General features: G+C 41.4%; 1 protein-coding gene across 1 annotated transcript; it reads left to right on the top strand.

Annotated features, from left to right (window-relative positions):
* The first annotated feature begins 963 nt into the window (after positions 1-963).
* LOC139550227 (SLAM family member 5-like) lies at positions 964-18,680 on the top strand. The gene is made up of 6 exons (XM_071360960.1): positions 964-1,434; positions 16,031-16,351; positions 16,455-16,730; positions 16,823-16,939; positions 17,105-17,148; positions 17,531-18,680. Exons 1-6 carry the CDS (start codon positions 1,377-1,379, stop codon positions 17,753-17,755), a joined length of 1,041 nt encoding a protein of 346 aa, XP_071217061.1. The 5' UTR covers positions 964-1,376; the 3' UTR covers positions 17,756-18,680.
* The last annotated feature ends 993 nt before the right edge of the window (positions 18,681-19,673 follow it).

Genomic DNA, 19,673 nt, shown 5'->3' with positions numbered 1-19,673 from the left:
TTTAAGATATCGGCTAACCACATCATATGATATAGCAATGTAATGCCCGACAATCGATGACGTGCCGCACAACCATTGGTTGATGCAATGCAACATCATCTTCAACGTAAATCAGGCAGGAACACCAACAGTATGTGGTTAGCTGATAAGTTCAACACTAGCCTTGCATGGCCATCCTTCCAAATTTTATCGTGTTGGAAGTCTGGAGAAATCCAGTATAGGATTCTGGGTTTGAATGGGAGTGTAGGTTTTTGTTCAAACCTTTATCAAGCGCACCTAACTAACTGGTTGATGAGCTGAATCACGTTAGTTAGGGTGGGTATAATTTGTGGAACGTTCCAACAGGAATCTGTTTCAAAAACGTTGTAAATAACAAGGTTGCCAACAAACAACGCATCCAAAGTTGTATAGCGGCAGAATAAGATACCGGGGAGGGAGTGGGCTATTTCATTAAGTTTTTCACTCACCACATTTATTCCGAAAAATATATGTCCTCACTCTGGTAGCCTATGGACAAACATTAAGAATAAACTACGTGGTGAATTGATGCCTATCGGCAGCTAATTAGCTGGGTGAATTGATCATGCTACTTATGTGTTGTTTGTTGGCAAAGTTATTGGAACAGATTCCTGATGGAACGTTGCACAAATTATACCGACCCCGTTAGTAACTACTGGGTTTGGAGCAAAAACCTACAGGATGGTTGCTCTCCAGGAACAGAGTTGGTCAGCCCTGCAATAGTGATTTGGGATTTGTAAAAAAATAAAAGTAAAGGCAAATAAATCATAAAATACTCTGAAACATTTATGCTAATCTGTTATGTTAACTATACATCCATAAAATAAGAAGCAATGAAGTCCACCTGGAACGCTCCCGTCTCAACCTGCAACCTGCAACGCGCCCGCGGGTTAGCAACGCGACCACGACCCTGCAATGTTAGTCAAGCTAGCCAGGTGGGCCACGAGTTGTCGAAGCTTGCTTCCTATGACAGGCAAGGGAGTTCTGGTTGTCGGCCATGCAGGAAATGTGATCTCGCGTTATTATGTGATTGTCAATACTGTACTATAATCTATACTGTACAATAATCTACACCATGATATGAAACGTTGATTTTGAACCTTCTGACCAACCAGTGGGTCAGGCGCCGCCCCACTGTCTGATTCATATCGCGTGATTTCTGATAATAGTTATCGATTATATCTACTGATCGCAATTGTATGGGGTGGCCTGCGGAAGGTGCAGTGGGCAGCTGTAGCCTATCACAGTGTCGCTGACGCTGACTAGTATGGTGAGTAATTTAGCGGAACTTTGTTGCGGAACTTCTGCGGAATTTCCTCACAAAACTTCCTCTCTTAGTTTTAGTAATCTGTCTGAAAATGGAGAGCTTTTTGCCTTTCACCATCGCTATTCAACTAACTCTTCTCCATCAAGCAGGTAAAAGCCTTATTTCAAGACATCTTTATTGTGATTTTGATTATACTGATTAGACAATGTGAAGAAGTCATATGATGAAGTACTGGAGGTTTATGTCACTGTTGTGATGTATTGAATTTTAAACCATTCAAGTCATTTATAAAGACTTTCATTATAATTGAAAGCCTTTAATTAACTTTAGGGCAACTGTTTTTGATGATACTGGAATTGTAAACATATTTTGAAGCTATACTTGTTTGTTCACAAAGACTCAAACGAGTAATGCAACAATTTTGCATTGTGATATTGTACTGTACACTACTGTGACAAAAAGTTCTCCAAGTGTTAGTTAGGCTACAGGAAAGTCAGTGGCAGAAAACTGTGCCACAACTCATTTGAATGATGGAAACTTCTCACTACCAGAAAGTCACACCACAAGCCAATATGCTCAAATAATTTATAGACATAAGTATGCTGAACTATGTTTTCCATCCAATACAGAGTTAAATTAGAATATTCTAAAATCTGCATAAAGAAAATATGTGCATTTTCAAATCAACTCAAATTGTATTTGTCACATGTCGCATGCAATACAACAGGTATTTCACCTTACAGTGAAATACTTACTTACAAGCCCTTGATCAACAATGCAGTTACTAAATAAACAAACATTTTAAAAATCGAATCAATCAAAAAGTAACACAAGAAATGTACATAACAATAACGATTGGAGGCAAACATTTGCCTCCATCCTATGGCAAAATGTGTAGAATTGCAGGAAATGAGCTGTAAAACTGCACATTTTTCTCTCTGACCTAGGGCAAAATGAGTAGAATTGCAGGAGATTAACTTTAAAACTATTCAAGGTTTGCAAGGTGGTGGAGGGGGAAGAAGATGACCAAAACATAGCTTCTGCCCCTTCTCTTTCACCCTGGCGCTGGCCTGCCTGCTCTTTCTCTCTGCTAATGTAATAATGCAAGGTTGTGTTCAGTCTTTGGTCTGTTGCGTGTAGAATATCGTAGCCCATAGCTGCAGGAAGTGGTGTGAGTGGGGGGGTGTCAGTTCAACTAAACATAGAGTATGACAAAGTGGGGTGTGTAGAAATACATCCACAAGTTGAAGCTCGTTTAGGGTTCTTCTACACAATTTAAAAACTCTAAAATGCTATTTGGAGAACAGCAAAAACAAACATAAATGCCCCCAGACATTAATTATCACTGCAATATTAGGTTTATATTGGGTTTAACGGTCTGTGGAGGAGTACACAATATACTAATCAACCTCATAATACATTGGCTACATTGACTAATTTGGCCTACTTGTGGAACGGGACATACAGTGCAACATGAAATAGATGGATAATGAACACTATCAAGGCCCACTTCAAATACCGACATCAATGTGAAAGTAACCAGAGCACGAAACAGCTTACTGGGAATGTAAACTATGCCAGATAAATCCTACACATGCATTGAAATAAAAGGCATACATCAAATGACTTACTTAGGCCTCTAATCGACCAAGGAATGAAGAAAATCATGAAATACAAAAGGAAAATCTACACATTAAGGCCGCACCCGTGATTCAGCACCGCTGAATGGACAGAGCCTCAGTACAGGTAGGCATAGTAGAGCTCTGTGGGGTGTGACTGAATGGACAGAGCCTCAGTACAGGTAGGCATAGTGGAGCTCTGTGGGGTGTGACTGAATGGACAGAGCCTCAGTACAGGTAGGCATAGTGGAGCTCTGTGGGGTGTGACTGAATGGACAGAGCCTCAGTACAGGTAGGCATAGTGGAGCTCTGTGGGGTGTGACTGAATGGACAGAGCCTCAGCACAGGTAGGCATAGTGGAGCTCTGTGGGGTGTGACTGAATGGACAGAGCCTCAGTACAGGTAGGCATAGTGGAGCTCTATGGGGTGTGACTGAATGGACAACGTCTCTGTCTAGTAGCCAGATATAATGATTTTGTTTGTGGGCAGTTAGAAGTGTTTTGGCGACAGTTTATTAGCCTACAATTCTTATATGAAAATCTTAACGCAGATCTTTAAAAATGGTAGGATGAATTGTAAGTTGGCACTCGTATGAAAAAGGTTGCCGACCCGCTGCTATAGGCTATATGAAGCCCCCCTTGTGGAACGGCCCATACAGTATGACTGTGTCATTGTCTCGTGCTCTTCCCACCAAAATTGTTTGCTCTGCATTCAGAGATGTTCTTTATAATGTGTGCGCCCAGCTAATTTTTGTATTTGACTGTCTGCATTATTCGCCAGGGAAGGGAAACATTCTGCAACAATTGATGCATTGCATCAACAAGGTGGCTCTGAGAATATTGAAACATTGTATCAACGAACGAGGCGGCTCTGAGAATATTGAAACATTGTATCAACGAAAAAGGCGGCTCTGAGAATATTGAAACATTGTATCAACGAACAAGGTGGCTCTGAGAATATTTATATTGCAACATAGTAGTCAACACAGAGGCTGCCAGTAAATAAAAATCCACGGACCAGCTTCTCTCTGTCTGATAATTATTGTGTTGCATCATGACATACATCAAATCAAAGTTTATTTGTCACGTGCGCCGAATACAACAGGTATTACAGTGAAATGCTTACTTACAGGCTCTATCCAATAGTGCAAAAAAGGTATTAGGTGAACAATAGGTAAGTAAAGAAATAAAACAACAGTAAAAAAGACAGGCTATATACAGTAGCGAGGCTATAAAAGTAGTGAGGCTACATATAGACACCAGTTAGTCAGGCTGATTGAGGTAGTATGTACATGTAGATATGGTTAAAGTGACTATGCATATATGATGAACAGAGAGTAGCCGTAGTGTAAAAGAGGGGGTGGCGGGACACAATGCAGATAGCCCTGTTAGCCAATGTGCGGGAGCACTGGTTGGTCGGTCCAATTGAGGTAGTATGTACATGAATGTATAGTTAAAGTGACTATGCATATATGATAAACAGAGAGTAGCAGCAGAGTAAAAAGAGGGTTTTGGCACACAATGCAAATAGTCCGGGTAGCCATTTGATTACCTGTTCTGGAGTCTTATGGCTTGGCGGTAAAAACTGTTGAGAAGCCTTTTTGTCCTAGACTTGGCACTCCGGTACCGCTTGCCATGTGGTAGTAGAGAGAAACACACTACACTTAAATAACTTAGCAATATTTCATGACGTTTTGCCAGCAAGATTGATCTGTTAGAATATCACTTATTTTTTCTTTTTTTTTTAACAGTATTTTTATTGGAAGTTAACAATTTTCACCCATATTAAAGAGATACAACAACAGAGACAAGGCAAAGAAACCACAAAAAAAACCAAAAAAAAACAGCACCCGCCTACACATACCTGCGCATACATATACATACACATACACACACCATTTTCCTCTCCCCGCTTCTCTCCCCCTATCCCCATCATTGCGTCTCTCAATACATACATTTTAAACAAACTTACAAACAGAAATTAAACAAAAAAGCTCGGTTTAAACTAAGAAGTTAGGTTCCACACATGGAACATACAGTGTAATTCTGAATACATAGATCACCACCCCCGTGTGGCTCAGTTGGTAGAGCATGGCGCTTGCAATGCCAGGGTTGTGGGTTCATTCCCCACGGGGGGACCAGGATGAATATGTATGAACTTTCCAATTTGTAAGTCGCTCTGGATAAGAGCGTCTGCTAAATGACTTAAATGTAAAATGTAAATGTCCTTTATACATATGAAAATGAAAATCAATATATGAAGATTGAGGCTCTTCCACCTAAAACCAAGCCTGGGCACCAATATAGATTCACCCATATCTGAGCTATAGCGGCAGTTACTTTAGCAAGAAAAATAATAAAAATACGAATATTACTGAACCGGAGCATGTGAGAACTCACACCACTGTTTCATGATCAGATTCAAATAAGATAATAAAGTTATCCAATGCTGCGGCGGCGCAGCTTAAAGTTATTTACCCGAGAGAGTCAATAAACGCAGCAGCCTCTTCAGGTGTGGAGAGTTTCTTAGGCGATCCGTTGACCATAATCTTCAATGTGGCCGGGTACAACAGTGCGTAGTCCATCTTCATTCTCCTGAGTCGAGCCTTCGCCTCATCAAACCCTTTGCGTCTTCGTACAACCGCTGTGGAGTAATCATTGAAGAATGAGACCTTTGGACCTTTACGTTGACTACCGTCAGAGCCGATATTTCTAGCCGCATCCATAACGCGCTGCTTGTCGGTGAAGTTGTGGAACTTTATAACCACTGGCCGTGGGCGCTGGTTGGGACCGGGTATCGGTGCTTGAGAGCGATGGGCTCTGTCCAGCTTCACACGACCAGCCTTTGTGTCCATTTGTAAGTAGTCAGGGATCCATTCCTCAAAAAAATTTACTGAACGTGTCCCTTCAGAATTTTCCGGGAGTCCCACAACATGAATATTGCATCTGCGTCCTCGATTATCCAAGTCGTCAATGTGCTCCGCCATTTCGCGCACCTGTTTCTCAAGTTCTTTCATCTTAGTGTCCATAGATGTAGTTGAGGCTTCCACTGTAGCGATTCTTCCTTCCGCCTCATCGACACGTTTGACCACCCTCTGTAATTCAGCTGAATGGCCTGCTATTGCTTCCAAGAACGTTCTTATCTTAACATCGATCACTTTAGTAATGTTGTCCGTCATCTTTTGAATCACCAGGTCCATTGTGCCTGGATCTGCAACGGTGTTAGCCTCGCTAACGTAAGCTAGCTCCTCCTGCACATCTACAGGGATGGTGGTTTTGGTCGAGTTCTTAGTAGCTCTGCTGGGCATGTTGTCGGAGATTTTTGAGAAATAACCGTCAAGACTCATTGCAGGATAACTTATTTAGCCAATTCTACCACTTTTTCAAGCTAGGAGATTAATGAAAGAATATATATTTACGAATGCCACGGGAGCTCGCTGAAACACAGTGTTCTTTCTACGGCGCCATTTTGTCCCCCAGAATATCACATTTTTAATTCAGGACAAGCAAGACTTACATTATACCAAAGGCAGGTAGGCTACAGGTAGGGATTAGGGATGCAGCCAGAGGATGATGATGTAGGCCTACAGCAAGAAGTTAAAGTTAGCCCAACTAAGTAATCATCAATGAATTAGATTTTCTACCTTATCATTCTGTCACTGCATGACAATGCACATTTGTTATAGGTCACTGTTGTGATGTATTAACTTTTAAACCATTGAAGTAATTAATAAAGACTTTCATTATAATAGAAAGCCTTTAATTAACTTTAAGGCAACCGTTTTTGATTCTAATGTAATTGTATAGAACAAGAAGGCCCAGCACACTGTTAAAGCTTCCAATTCACCGCTTTATTGACAACGTTTCCATCTGGAATGGATCTTCGTCAGACCTTCGGTTTCGGATTGAAACGTTGTCAATAAAGGGGCGGCAGGTAGCCTAGTGGTTAGAGTGTTGGACTAGTAACCGCAAGGTTGCAAGATCGAATCCCCGAGCTGACAATTTGTCGTTCTGTCCCTGCACAAGGCAGTTAACCCACAGTTCCTAGGCCGTCATTGAAAATAACAATTGGTTCTTAACTGACTTGCCTAGATAAATAAAGGTTAAAAAAATAAATGTTTAAATCGTTCTCTGTCGTGAATGATGTTGACTTTCGCCAACTGATCGAGCCCCGGTACATACTACCAAGTAGGCACTATTTTTCAGATGTTGCTCTACCGGAGTTACACAGTATTGTTGAAATGCACATCCATGATGCTATGGGCATCACTGCTATTACGACTGACATTTGGACCAGCGATGTCAGCCCCATGAGCATGCTGAGTCTGACAGCACAGTGGGTAGACGAGGATCTCGTACTGAGGAAAGCCATATTGCATGCTGTGCTGTGCTTGTTCTCATACCCTGCTGCCTCTGCTGCAATTTCAATGGCATTTGAGAACATGTTTGAAACATGAACACACTAGCTATCTCCATTCGAACAACTGACTCGAGAAATAAGGTCATCAACTGTGTCTGCAGCAGACGTGATACCCTCTGTCATGGCATTGAAAGGCCTGCTCAACAAAACTGCCCACACAGACTGTAGGGTTAAAACTTACAAAAGTACTCTACTAGCGGCTGTGAACAAGCGATTCGGTGGCATTCTCTCTGAGCCTTTTTACTGTGTCGGCACCATGATCGATGCTAGGTACAAGTACTACTACTTCGATGCAGACAAGAAACAGGGTTTACGTGAAATGTTACGGACACAGCTGGACAAGATGGAAACGGACACAGTGACAGTGCGCACCGAGGAAGAGAGGCCACGGACAGACAGAACTGAAACTTCACTGCTTGACATGTATGATGAAATCCTGGTTGAGAATGAAACGACTGAACAAATGAACAACGAAACAGCACAGTAAGTAAGTAAAATAAATACGTTTTGATTACTGGTTATGGGGACATACGCTAATGCCAACAAAATAACTTTTTGGTGCTTAAAAGGCCGCTAAAATTTTAAATATCGGTTATCGGTATTGGTATGTTTTCTTTTTTGGTAAATATTTGAAAATATTGGATATCGGTATCGGACAAAAATGTCATATCGGTGCATCCCGAAGTTCTCAGTGTTTATTATGATTTTAGTGGCAAAGCAGAATAAATAAATCTAAATATGAGGTAAACCCAGAAGAACCCCAAGTCCAATGGATATATCCTCTGTCATGTTGATGTTGATGTTCTCCGTACACTCTAATAAGAAAATGTTCCTGGAGCATCCTTTAGGGTTTCTTCAAATTTAAACTATGGAGGAACCCCTATTAGTTATTTGAAGAACTCTTTAAAAGGGTTATTCAAAGAACCCTCTTTATTTTTTACTAGGCAAGTCAGTTAAGAACAAATTCTTATTTTCAATGACGGCCTTAACTGACTTGCCTGTTCAGGGCCAGAACTACAGATTTGTACCTTGTCAGCTAGGGGTTTTGAACTTGCAACCTTTCGGTTACTAGTCCAACGCTCTAACCACTAGGCTACCCTGCCGCCCCTTTTGAAGATCCTTTTGGGGTTAATTTTTAAATCAACCCCCCCTGTTATTATTATTATTATTAATAATAATATTTTAGTTCTCAGTGTGTATTATGTGTATGATTTCAGTGGGAAAGGAGAATAAAAAAAATCTAAATATGAGGTAAAATCCCAGCAGAACCCCAAGTCCAATGGGTATATCCTCTGTCATGTTGATGTTCTCCGTATCCATAGCCAGAATGATTTTGCAGTGCATGGTGAACAAACAGGTTTCCTGTTATATTCATCAGAGATGTAGGGAGGGTAAAGTCTGTGAATCAAAAAAAATAGTAATTATACAGATGATTAACAAAACATGAACACGACAGTATTCATACCTTGGTTTTTGTGGTGAATGTGAATGAAAAAAACTTTTGATAATGGTTTACATACCTTGTCCATAATGTAGAGGCCTATGGGATATTCATTGAAGAGGCAAGGGAGGACGGTGGTAAATGTGATCTGCATAACATACCTTTTGTATACCTGCAGACACAGACACAAAAGTGATCAGTTCGGTCATCTGCACCCAGTACAGATAGCCTTCAACATATTCTTATAGCCTACATATTCTTACCTCTTTGTTGATTGATATCCATTGAATTGTGTCCATTTTCTGTTTTCAGAAAGATTTGCACAAATATGAAAAGGTGTTATCATCATACATTTTTTTTACATTTAGATCATACAAGGGACAAACCTTACCTTAAATTGAGGACAACTTTACATTTTTCAGTTAAGTGCCTGAACCAGCTGTCCTTTCAAATCCAAATGTTTCAGTTGGGCAGTTAGGTTCCAGCAAGAACCCCCACCAACTAAGGATGTTCCTCTGTGAACCCCACCTCCTATGGGGTTCTTGGAGGAACCTTTTGGGGGCCATTTTCAGTGCCAAGAACCCTACGGTTCTTCAAAGAACTTTAAGAATCTTAGAAGAACCCTTGTTGAACCCCTAATTTTTAGAGTGCACAACGTAATTTGAATATTGGAAGCTTCTCACTACCATAAAGACACACCACAAGACAATATGCTCAAAAAATGTATAGACAAGTCTGTCAGCGAACATTTCTAAAAACCTGTTTTTGCTTTTTCTTTACGGGGTATTTTGTTTAGATTGATGAGGGGGGGAAACTATTTAATTCATTTTAGAATAAGGCTGTAACTGAACAAAATGTGGGGTAAATCAAGTGGTCTAAATTCATGAAATCATCAACATGTATTGATCACATCTTTACTAATGCTGCAGAAATTTGCTTAAAAGCAGTATCCAGATCCATAGGATGTAGTGATCACAATACAGTAGCCATATCTAGGAAAACCAAAGTTCCTAAGGCTGGACCTAATATAGTGTATAAGAGGTCATACAATAAGTTTTGTAGTGAATCCTATGTTATTGATGTAAAGAATATCTGTTGGTCCGTGGTGAGTAATGAGGAGCAAACACGTTGCACTTGACACATTCATGAAATTGCTTATTCCAGTTACTAATAATCATGCACCCATTAAGAAAATGACTGTAAAAACTGTTAAATCCCCTTGGATTGATGAGGAATTGAAAAACTGTATGTTTGAGAGGGATGAGGCAAAAGGAATGGCAAATAAGTCTGGCTACACAACCGATTGGCAAACGTATTGCAATTTGAGAAATCATGTGACTGAACTTAATAAAAAGAAGAAGAAACTACACTATGAAACAAAGATAAATGAAGTAAATAATGATGGTAAATATGCTTTGGAGCACCTTAAATGCCATTTTGGGAAAAAAGGCAAACTCAGCTCCATCATTCATTGAATCAGATGGCTCATTCATCACAAAACCCACTGATATTGCCAAATACTTTAATTATTTTTTCATTGGCAACATTAGCAAACGTAGGGATGACATGCCAGCAACAAATGCTGACACTACACATCCAAGTATATCTGACCAAAGTATAAAAGACAAGCATTGTAATTTAGAATTCCGTAAAGTTAGAGTTCAGAAAAAATGATTGTTGTCTATCAACATTTAAAAGCCACCGGGGTCTGACAACTCGGATGGAAAATTACTGAGGATAATAGCGGACGATATTGCCACTCCTATTTGCCAAATGTTAAATTTAAGCCTACTAGAATGTGTGTGCCCCCAGGCTTGGAGGGAAGCAAAAGTCATTCCGCTACACTTAACAAAGAGTTGCAGTTAGTTTCAGAGTGGGTGGCAAGGAATAAATTAGTCCTAAATATTTCTAAAACTAAAAGCATTGTATTTGGGACAAATCATTCACTAAACCTGAACTAAATCTAGTAATAAATAATGTGGAAATTGAGCAAGTTGAGATGACTATACTGCTTGGAGTAACCCTGGATTGTAAACTGTCATGGTCAAAACATATTAATACAACAGTAGGTAGGATGGGGAGAAGTATGTCCATAATAAAGCGCTGCTCTGCCTTCTTAATAACAACACTATCAACAAGGCACGTCCTACAGGCCCTAGTTTTGTCACACCTGGACTACTGTTCTGTCGTGTGGTCAGGTGCCACAAAAAATGACTTTTTTGTGGCACCTGGGCACAAAGGAAAATTGCAATTGTCTCAGAACAGGGCAGCATGGCTGGCCCTTGGATGTACACAGAGAGCTAATATTAATAATATGCATGTCAATCTCTCCTGGCTCAAAGTGGAGGAAAGATTGACTTCATCACTGCTTGTATTTATGAGATGTATTGACATGTTGAATGCACCGAGCTGTACATTTAAACTACTAGCACACAGCTCAGACACCCATGCATACCCCACAAGACATGCAACAAGAGGTCTCTTCACAGTCCAGAAATGACTATGGGAGGCACTCAGTACTACATAGAGCCATGACTACATGGAACTCTATTCCACATCAGGTAACACATGCCAGCAGTAAGATTTGATTTAAAAAACACCTTATGGAACAGCGGGGACTGTGAAGCAACACAAACATAGGCACATAAACACACACCCACACACGATAACATATGCACTATAAACACACGTACACATGGATTTAGTACTGTAGATATGTGGTAGTTGTGGAGTAGGGGCCAGCGGGCACACAGAGTGTTGTGAAATCTGTGAATGTATTGTAATGTTTTTACAATTGTATAAACTGCCTTAATTTTGCTGGATCCCAGGAAGAGTAGCTGCTGCCTTGACAGCAGCTAATGGGGATCCATAATAAATACAAATACTTCAGGAGCTCAGGGCTCTGTATAATTACATAGCATGCATTTGTTGTCTACTTGTGTGCCGTTATCTATAGCCCCTTGCTTTAGATCTGGTTATGGAGTTAATATTTTCATAAAGAAACTAATAAAATACACAGGTGCTAAATCAAGGTGACTTACAAAGAGGAGGACCAAGAGAGGGAGTGTGGTGATGTAGAGTCCACAACTAAAGAATCATTGTGGAATCTGAAAAGACACGTGTCCCCAAAGCATGATGATGTACTTACTACGTGCACATGCTAAAAGAGAGGAAAGAGGTGGATAAGTGTGTCATTGTAGCAAGGTATTTATAAACTAAAAATCAGATCTCTTAATCGTTTTGTTCTATTATCTATACAATAATTGATTTTGGCCCAATAGGCCTGGAATATTCCCACGTTCAAGGAGCTTTCCATGTTGATATGGTAATTTTGCCTATTTAAGACTCCAGTCACTCCAGTCATGGACTGTTATCTCTGCTACCGCACGGCAAGCGGTACCGGATCGCCAAGTCTAGGTCCAAAATACTTTTTAACAGCTTCTACCCCCAAGCCATAAGACTCCTGAACAGCTAATCAATATGGCTACCCAGACTATTTGCATTGCCCCCCTGTTTATTATCTATGCATAGTCACTTTAACTCTACCTACATGTACATATTATCTCAATTACCTCGACTAACCGGTGCCCCCACACATTGACTCTGTACCGGTACCCCCTGTATATAGCCTCGCTATTAGTATTTTACTACTGCGCTTTAATTATGTTACTTTTATTTATACACTGCTCAAAAAAATAAAGGGAACACTTAAACAACACAATGTAACTCCAAGTCAATCACACTTCTGTGAAATCAAACTGTCCACTTAGGAAGCAACACTGATTGACAATAAAGTCCACATGCTGTTGTGCAAATGGAATAGACAACAGGTGGAAATTATAGGCAATTAGCAAGACACCCCCAATAAAGGAGTGGTTCTGCAGGTGGTGACCACTTCTCAGTTCCTATGCTTCCTGGCTGATGTTTTGGTCACTTTTGAATGCTGGCGGTGCTTTCACTCTAGTGGTAGCATGAGACAGAGTCTACAACCCACACAAGTGGCTCAGGTAGTGCAGCTCATCCAGGATGGCACATCAATGCGAGCTGTGGCAAGAAGGTTTGCTGTGTCTGTCAGCGTAGTGTCCAGAGCATGAAGGCGCTACCAGGAGACAGGCCAGTACATCAGGAGACGTGGAGGAGGCCGTAGGAGGGCAACAACCCAGCAGCAGGACCGCTACCTCCGCCTTTGTGCAGGGAGGAGCACTGCCAGAGCCCTGCAAAATGACCTCCAGCAGGCCACAAATGTGCATGTGTCTGCTCAAACGGTCAGAAACAGACTCCATGAGGGTGGTATGAGGGCCCGACGTCCACAGGTGGGGGTTGTGCTTACAGCCCAACACCGTGCAGGACGTTTGACATTTGCCAGAGAACACCAAGATTGGCAAATTCGCCACTGGCGCCCTGTGCTCTTCACAGATGAAAGCAGGTTCACACTGAGCACATGTGACAGTCTGGAGACGCCGTGGAGAACGTTCTGCTGCCTGCAACATCCTCCAGCATGACCGGTTTGGCGGTGGGTCAGTCATGGTGTGGGGTGGCATTTCTTTGGGGGGCCGCACAGCCCTCCATGGGCTCGCCAGAGGTAGCCTGACTGCCATTAGGTACCGAGATGAGATCCTCAGACCCCTTGTGAGACCATATGCTGGTGCGGTTGGCCCTGGGTTCCTCCTAATGCAAGACAATGCTAGACCTCATGTGGCTGGAGTGTGTCAGCAGTTCCTGCAAGAGGAAGGCATTGATGCTATGGACTGGCCCGCCCGTTCCCCAGACCTGAATCCAATTGAGCACATCTGGGACATCATGTCTCGCTCCATCCACCAACGCCACGTTGCACCACAGACTGTCCAGGAGTTGGCGGATGCTTTAGTCCAGGTCTGGGAGGAGATCCCTCAGGAGACCATCCGGCCACCTCATCAGGAGCATGCCCAGGCGTTGTAGGGAGGTCATACAGGCACGTGGAGGCCAAACACACGACTGAGCCTCATTTTGACTTGTTTTAAGGACATTACATCAAAGTTGGATCAGCCTGTAGTGTGGTTTTCCACTTTAATTTTGAGTGTGCCTCCAAATCCAGACCTCCATGGGTTGATAAATTTGATTTCCATTGATCATTTTTGTGTGATTTTGTTGTCAGCACATTCAACTATGTAAAGAAAAAAGTATTTAATAAGAATAGTTCATTCATTCAGATCTAGGATGTGTTATTTTAGTGTTCCCTTTATTTTTTTGAGCAGTATACAGTGGGGAGAACAAGTATTTGATACACTGACAATTTTGCAGGTTTTCCTACTTACAAAGCATGTAGAGGTCTGTCATTTTTATCATAGGTACACTTCAACTGTGAGAGACGGAATCTAAAACAAAAATCCAGAAAATCACATTGTATGATTTTTAAGTAATTAATTAGCATTTTATTGCATGACATAAGTATTTGATACATCAGAAAAGCAGAACTGAATATTTGGTACAGAAACCTTAGTTTGCAATTACAGAGATCATACGTTTCCTATAGTTCTTGACCAGGTTTGCACACACTGCAGCAGGGATTTTGGCCCACTCCTCCATACAGACCTTCTCCAGATCCTTCAGGTTTCGGGGCTGTCGCTGGGCAATACGGACTTTCGGCTCCCTCCAAAGATTTTCTATTGGGTTCAGGTCTGGAGACTGGCTAGGCCACTCCAGGACCTTGAGATGCTTCTTACGGAGCCACTCCTTAGTTGCCCTGGCTGTGTGTTTCGGGTCGTTGTCATGCTGGAAGACCCAGCCACGACCCATCTTCAATGCTCTTACTGAGGGAAGGAGGTTGTTGGTCAAGATCTCGCGATACATGGCCCCATCCATCCTCCCCTCAATACGGTGCAGTCGTCCTGTCCCCTTTGCAGAAAAGCATCCCCAAAGAATGATGTTTCCACCTCCATGCTTCACGGTTGGGATGGTGTTCTTGGGGTTGTACTCATCCTTCTATTCCTCCAAACACGGCGAGTGGAGTTTAGAGCAAAAAGCTCTATTTTTGTCTCATCAGACCACATGACCTTCTCCCATTCCTCCTCTGGATCATCCAGATGGTCATTGGCAAACTTCAGACGGGCCTGGACATGCGCTGGCTTGAGCAGGGGGACCTTGCGTGCGCTGCAGGATTTTAATCCATGACGGCGTAGTGTGTTACTAATGGTTTTCTTTGAGACTGTGGTCCCAGCTCTCTTCAGGTCATTGACCAGGTCCTGCCGTGTAGTTCTGGGCTGATCCCTCACATTCCTCATGATCATTGATGCCCCACGAGGTGAGATCTTGCATGGAGCCCCAGACCGAGGGTGATTGACCGTCATCTTGAACTTCTTCCATTTTCTAATAATTGCGCCAACAGTTGTTTCCTTCTCACCAAGCTGCTTGCCTATTGTCCTGTAGCCCATCCCAGCCTTGTGCAGGTCTACAATTTTATCCCTGATGTCCTTACACAGCTCTCTGGTCTTGGCCATTGTGGAGAGGTTGGAATCTGTTTGATTGAGTGTGTGGACAGGTGTCTTTTATACAGGTAACGAGTTCAAACAGGTGCAGTTAATACAGGTAATGAGTGGAGAACAGGAGGGCTTCTTAAAGAAAAACTAACAGGTCTGTGAGAGCCGGAATTCTTACTGGTTGGTAGGTGATCAAATACTTATGTCATGCAATAAAATGCAAATTAATTACTTAAAAATCATACAATGTGATTTTCTGGATTTTTGTTTTAGATTCCGTCTCTCACAGTTGAAGTGTACCTATGATAAAAATGACAGACCTCTACATGCTTTGTAAGTAGGAAAACCTGCAAAATCGGCAGTGTATCAAATACTTGTTCTCCCCACTGTATATATATATATATATACATATAATTTAATTTTACTTTTCTATTTATTTTTAGGTAACACTTTTTTTTCTAAAGTGCATTGTTGGTTAAGAGCTTGTAAATAAGCATTTCACTGTAAGGTCTACTACACCTGTTGTATTCGGCGCATGTGACAAATACAATTTTATTTGATAATGCGCTTCCGCCGCCATTCTCAGAATAATTAATTTCACAGACACAAAATGGAACGAACAAATGATCTGTCGGTATTTATCAAATCTGGACATTACGATGTGTGTTGCTATTTGCAAAAAAATATAAATTTGCACGTGTTTCTTTTGGAGGTTACTTTGCTTATTTAATATATAATATGAAATCTATTTGTTAAATTGCTTGATAGAGTTATTCTTCATCTTTTTTGTTCTTCTGTCTGTTTATTTCAGTGTACAGCTCTGAGACCCCTGTGTTTGTGGAGAAGGGACAGGATGTTCATCTGGATGTCCAGGGATACATGACAGTTAAAGAGAATCTGAAAAGGTTGAATATTTTTACGTGGATGTTTAACACATCAGACAATGTAGTAAAATACATCCATGAAATCGAGACAGAAGTTACCCCTAAATACCAAGGCAGGGCTGAGTTTATTAAGGGAAACTTCTCTCTTCTGCTGAAGAACCTAACTGAAGGAGACAGTGGATGTTATACTGCAGCAGTGAGTGCGGACAGAAACAAAGATGTTGCAAAGTACCAGATATCAGTTCAAGGTAGGTTTCTTCTTCTCTCTGTTTTTCTGTACATTGACAGCTATTAGGATAATCCGTTTAATTCAGTCTGTGAAGTTAACCATGTTGGTCTACTTGTTTTTAGAGAGAGTTGAGCCTCCACTCCTGACAGTGAACTCCTTCATCAATGCCATCTGTAACGTGACAGTGACCTGCAGAGGTCAGAAAACCTCTGTCACCTCTAGCTGTAACAACAGCACCTGCTCTCAGGTGGGAGGAGAGAGTAGAGGGGCTGAGACCTCCACTGTCCCCCTGCTCTCTGTCTATGTGGCAGGGGGTTCCATCATCTGTAACCACAGCAACCAAGTCAGCTGGGCCAGTGACACCAAGGAGATCAAAACTATTTGTGTATCTAAATCTGGTAAGACATGCATGTGTGCACACACACACACTAGACTAGATTAGGTGTTATATGCTATGTTGACTTCGATTTTGATTTTGCTGTATTACCAGGACCAGAGTGGAAGGACCACTACACTGTCATGATACTTGTCATCATCATCATCATCATCATCATTTTAGTTGGATTAGGGGCCGCTGCCATGATTTGTTGGCTAAAGCAAAGTAAAAGTAAGCTCACTGTTTCTGCTGCAGGATCACTCTTAGTACACTCACTTCATTATCGTAAGAAAACTATTGTGAATACTGTAGGCTGTAATGATTTCACATTATTTATATATACTCATAGCAACTCTGAAGATCTAACTTTTAAATGTTTATGTGGTTGATTTATAGGGGACAAAGAGGATATTATAAACACAGATTATGCTACAGTTGGGGTAAGATATTTAACATCACTGATACTGTGTCACTGTTGATAAAAACATGTACCAATGTCGTTAGTGGAAGATCATAAGATACCTCAGATATTTAACATCACTGATACTGTGTCACTGTTGATAAAAACCTGTACCAATGTTGTTAGTGGAAGATCATAAGATACCTCAGATATTTAACATCACTGATACTGTGTCACTGTTGATAAAAACATTTACCAATGTTGTTAGTGGAAGATCATTCATTTGGAATTTAGGTTAAATAATATTAATTTCATGCTTCTATTGTAGAGCATTGACCAGCCACATCGACTGATCTGATCCCTTCTATTATACCTGGGTCATATGTTCATCCTGGAGTTGTTAATACATTTTTATTCTCCAGATTCAAGCAGGTGGTGAAGAGCAGGCGTCTCCAGGTCCAACAACACCCACCATCTACAGTATGGTGGGACTACCCCAACCCCAGCCTGTGAACCACCAGCCTGTGAACCACCAGCCTGTGAACCACCAGCCTGTGAACCACCAGTCTTTGCCTGTGGACCTCCCCATGACCTCCATGCCTGAGAGTTTATATGCTGTGGTGGGGAAAAAGACTAGCAAACAATAATCAGGATTTTTAGGCCCGGGATTCTATTCAATCACACTTTGTCGGCTATGCAACTCTTAGAGTCGATGTCCGCTCCCCGCAGAAATGGAATTAACATAATACAAATCCTTTTTTTGGCTTTGTCTCAATCCACCGTCAATTATTGTCCTACCACATCTGGGGTGAAAGGTGGCAGAGTTACAGCAGTGTTTGTCAGACCATGAGACATCCCGAAAATCGGTCTTCTCACGAAAACGTCTGTAGTATCCGACGCCACAAGCGTCACAGGACTCGTCTGAAGTCGGTACTGTTGATCTGCCAACTTCTGTCTGTAGCGTCCAATCAGTTTGGGCTACATACTACTATAATATGACCCCTCTAAGGCAAGTCTCTTACAAACATTACATGTCGGTTGTGTTGCTCTAGGATGCCCAGAAGCCTCACAAGACTCATCTGAAGGAAGCCCGGTTGATAAGGGAATTGATATGTTTAAGGTAATGTCTAAAGAATTCCACCCTGAAGCGTAATTGATGGATTGTGTAACATATATAATGAATAATTCGAATGATAAACTTCAGTCCAATAAGGTTTGGTCGAGGCAAGTAGAAATGTGTGTGTGTGTGTGTGGTTTGGTCGAGACAAGTAGAAATGTGTGTCTGTGTCTTAAGAAAACATAGAGAACAATTAAACTATTCTTGACCTGACCTGGTTAGAACTCTGAGAAACTTACGGCAGGAAAGGGAGTCCCGTCAAGGTCCCTCTAATCTCGGGGGGATGGAACTGCCAGCTTGGTAGTGATAGACGAGTGGTGAGAACTATGGGGAAAGATACATCCCACCTACTGTTTGTGTGTATGTATGTGCGTGTAGTAGGTAGGGAGGGAGGGAGTTATAAAATGGCATGTCTTTGTATTATGGACTTTAGAACATTCTCGTGAATAAACTTTACGGACCTTTTGCATAAGCTGAGTCTTTGCCTAATTATTATTAAACCCAGGGCCTTACAAACCTCGGGGATTAGTCAAAGCTTAAATAATTGTTAGTTATTATCATTGGGATTGAAAATTCTCATGACACCGGTACCATTTTTAAAATTTTTATGAATGGAAGTATACACTGAGGTTGGAGTTTAGCACATAGGACGCACCGATTGGTGCCACCTCGTTAGTAATTCTGTGTAACACCTGTGCTGGTTGCCGTCTCATTAGTGGGAAGGTGTTTCACCTATGCTGGCCCATGTACTATTTAAGAGTGCCCTGCCCAGTGCTCCATTTGTCTTGATAGATGTGGAGGGTTAACACCTTTAGTTGACGCGCCCTGTTTTGATTTCTAGATAAACAATATTTTACCGGATTTTGTTTTGCTTCCTGGCTTTAAGTTTGGTGTGTTTTTTTATTTTGTTAGCCTCTTAGTGGGTGCCTTTTAGGTCCCAGTTGTTGTTGCTATGCAACTTTCAGTGGACACCCCAATGAGTGTCTTTTAGAACCCCTCCTTGGTTGTTGGTCAATGACTCTGTTCGTTCTGTTTGAGTGACATTTTTGGTTTTCTTACTGAAAAACGTAACAAAATGGGGGCTTGTCTGGAATTTTCTTTCCCCTGAGTATGGTAGTCGCTCTAGTCACCTACTCTGAAGCTCTGCTGTGCCCAGATAATTGAGTGTTCAAAATACACTTTTGTGGTAAGGTGTCTGTCACTGACATTCACCCTGAGGGTTTATAAGATTGGTGTAAACATTTTGAAAGTTGCATAAAAACATAGGCTAATAACATTAAAATAAAGCCATGGACTAAGTTGGAAGCATTTGTTAAAATCTTTACGTGGCAGATACTTTATAAATGTACAGAGGTCAATCTGCTCATCATCTCAAAGCATTATGACATCAAGGTGGCATCTGGTGATCCAAAAGCAGTAGTTCAAGAGTTGATCCTTACTGCTTTGGT

This window comes from Salvelinus alpinus, chromosome 23 (assembly GCF_045679555.1).
Source record: "Salvelinus alpinus chromosome 23, SLU_Salpinus.1, whole genome shotgun sequence".
NCBI classification, from domain to species: Eukaryota; Metazoa; Chordata; class Actinopteri; order Salmoniformes; family Salmonidae; genus Salvelinus; species Salvelinus alpinus.
This window is presented reverse-complemented; position numbering and strand designations above follow the sequence as displayed.